Here is a 2,698-nt window from a genome sequence, read left to right as displayed (position 1 = left end):
AGTATTATAGTTCATAGCGTTATAGTACGGTGTTGTAGTGATGCAGTGTCATAGTCTACAGTTACAGACACTAAATGTGTTTAATCAGCCCATGGATGCTATCACAGTGGTGCTCTTCTGCTTTTACTGACTCTGAATCCTACCTGTCCTCAGTTCCTAAATGATGCATATACTGGGAGGTGTCTGGCAGCAAAAACACACTGCAGAGAGAGGGAGGGAGAGAGAGACAAAGAGTGAGCCCCACGTACACAGCAACACACCTGCCTCGTGTCTCCCCATCTCACTCACGTGCATAGAGGCTCTGTAAAACCCTACTAGGTGAGACTAGGCTATGAACTCTTAGCTCCCTCTTTTGCCGTAATCAAACTCGTCAGCTAAAGCGTGCTCCCATGCTTAGTGGTGAGGAGCAAGCCATGATGTCAGGAATTCATTGGCTGGCGGCTGGCCTGGCCRCAGCTTTTGACTGTTTCAAAGCCTGATAGCAGGAAAAGCCACCACACCAGATTATTTCAGATACAATCTTGCAGATCAAAGAGACCAGGAGTTTTATAGATGACTCCAGTGCACCCAAGGAAAGGCCCTTGGCTCTCCTAGGGCCAAGCCAATGCACCCTGCACTGGCACAAGCATTTCCAATGCCTCGAGCAGCTGTTTGACGGAGGCCACCCAGCATGGGCGGTGTTGCAGGTCAGTGCTGTGCATCACCACTCACCCCGTGGTCCTTCCAGCGCAGAGGGTGAGCAAGGCCACTGCCACGGGGCCTGGATCACTGAGCACAGGGGCAGCCGTAAAGCTATGGCTTTGTAGGTTTTTAAAAAAACTTGTGTGGTTGCATATAGGTATGGCATACTAGCTTTTGAACTTGAATTGCTGGTTGTCAGTAGTTATCTACTCAGAAAGTCTGTAGCTACATTTACCATTTATCAAATCAAGAGCCATGATACAACACGTTAGTGTTCTATATAGAGTGAATGGCTTTGCTCTTCTATCACTTTTGATCAGTTTTACTGCGGAAGAGGTTAAAACAAGCAGGACCAGAATATAGTACCAGTAAAAATATGGTGACATATCTGTTATATGTCAAAATATTTTAAAGGTAAAAAAGAAACCAAATCTTTTACCCTATAGATGCAATCTGTGGTGTAGGAACAAAATCCACAGCTTGCCAGGCATTAGAAAATGTATCTATCATCTCAAGTGCTCAATTATAAAAAAACAAAAACAAAACAAAAACAAACAAACAAACAAAAACCCGAAACAATAACTAAAGAACATCAAGAAAGCTAAACTGTCTTGGATAAGATTCACTGCTGTTCATGAGAAACTAAATGAATTTAGTCAGCAAACGGTCCGGTCCTTCCTGTGAAGCGGTCGCCTCAATTTCCCACTAATAGAATAGGATTAGCCTGGGGGCCAAGACACAGCGGCGCTGCGGGGAGCCGGGGAGGAAAGGGGGCTGGACCTCGAGGTGAAGATGCTGCCCCGTATTGCTYGAAGTGAAGCGAGTTCGGGCAAACAGGACTTTGTTCATCTTTGTAAATAAACAGGACTGCAACCGTAATGCCTAGTAGCCTCACCCATCTCCATCTCGCAGGAGCAACCCTCACTAATTTCCACTTTGGGCTAATTTGGGCCAAAAGGGCTGATATTAGTTACTCCTGAAAGAAATAGCAAAAGAGTGAAATGAGGAAGTCAGTGCTTTTTAGCCRTGGCCTTTGCAATGGCCGCGGAAGGTTTGTGTCGCTGGGGTAATGCAGTGCCTCCGCAGAGCGGTGCCAGGGGCAGCAGCACGAGGTACCGGGGGGGCCACAAGCTGGTGTCACGAGAAGGCTATCGGCGGCTTTGCACAATCCCGCCGAGCCACTATCAGTTAGATAAGATCGGTGCCTTGCGGTCAGGTCAGAATAACCTGGGCAAAGTTAGCACAGGCCATAAGAGCACCAGCTGCTTCCAATGAATAAAGGTAATTAGCAGCTTTTCTTGCACAGTTAATATTTATATTTTCATACTTTCAGGCACCTCTGTTTCCACAGTTCCTCTCAGCGCATTTAGGTGCTGAGGCGAGAAGGAAACCGCTGGTGGTGGCCCGGGGCCAGCAGYCACTGCCGGCGGCCCCGTCCCCAGCCCCCCCGCCGCCGAGGCTCCCCAGCGTTGATAAAAAATTGATAACTCAACAAAATTTGCTGGGCCYGTTAACAATTCTTCTATAAAAGCTGCACAGTCCCCGGCGGCGCTCAGTGCCCCGCAGCATGAAGGGGCTGGTGCTGGCGCTGCTGCTCGCCCTGGCGGGTAGGTTTGAGYGTCGCCGGCGGCCGAGATTTCCGCRCCGCGGGGCCTGGCAGGACCCCGGCCGCCGCACACGGCTCCGCCGTGCCTCCCGCCGTGGCGGATGGCGGGCCGAGGGGTGCCGGGGGGTTCTCACGTGTCCCTCTCTTTCCTCCCACGCAGGCGGGCAGAAGCGGGACCTCGGTGAGTGCACCCTCCTCGCCCCCCGGCCGCGGCGCCCCTCGCGCTCTTCGCACCCAGCAGACCGCCTCGCCCTTTGCTTTCCTGATTTTCCTTGTTTTTTCTCCCCCCTCCCCTTTCTTTCCGTTTCTGTCGCATAACGCCACGGTCACGGAGCTGTTCCGGTTGTTCCTCCCCACAGAGCCCGTTTTCCGTGCCGGCTGGACCTACCGCTATGGCTACGAGGGCCTGGT

The 2,698-nt window shown here is 51.5% G+C and overlaps 1 protein-coding gene across 1 annotated transcript in view; it reads left to right on the top strand.

Annotated features, from left to right (window-relative positions):
* Positions 1 to 2,248: 2,248 nt before the first annotated feature.
* The window catches only part of LOC146596739 (vitellogenin-2-like), a 23,090-nt gene continuing 22,640 nt past the window's right edge, over positions 2,249 to 2,698 (top strand). Inside the window, exons 1-3 of the mRNA XM_085303680.1 lie at positions 2,249 to 2,288; positions 2,448 to 2,468; positions 2,647 to 2,696. Of these exons, the coding sequence (XP_085159806.1) occupies positions 2,249 to 2,288; positions 2,448 to 2,468; positions 2,647 to 2,696 (111 nt within the window). The remainder of the gene's footprint in view (positions 2,289 to 2,447; positions 2,469 to 2,646; positions 2,697 to 2,698) is intronic.

This window comes from Rhea americana, unplaced genomic scaffold (genome assembly GCF_003343005.1).
Source record: "Rhea americana isolate MKP2758 unplaced genomic scaffold, rheAme1 scaffold_2, whole genome shotgun sequence".
NCBI classification, from domain to species: Eukaryota; Metazoa; Chordata; class Aves; order Rheiformes; family Rheidae; genus Rhea; species Rhea americana.
Note: the sequence above shows the minus strand (reverse complement) of the source record. Positions and strands in the feature narration are given on the sequence as shown.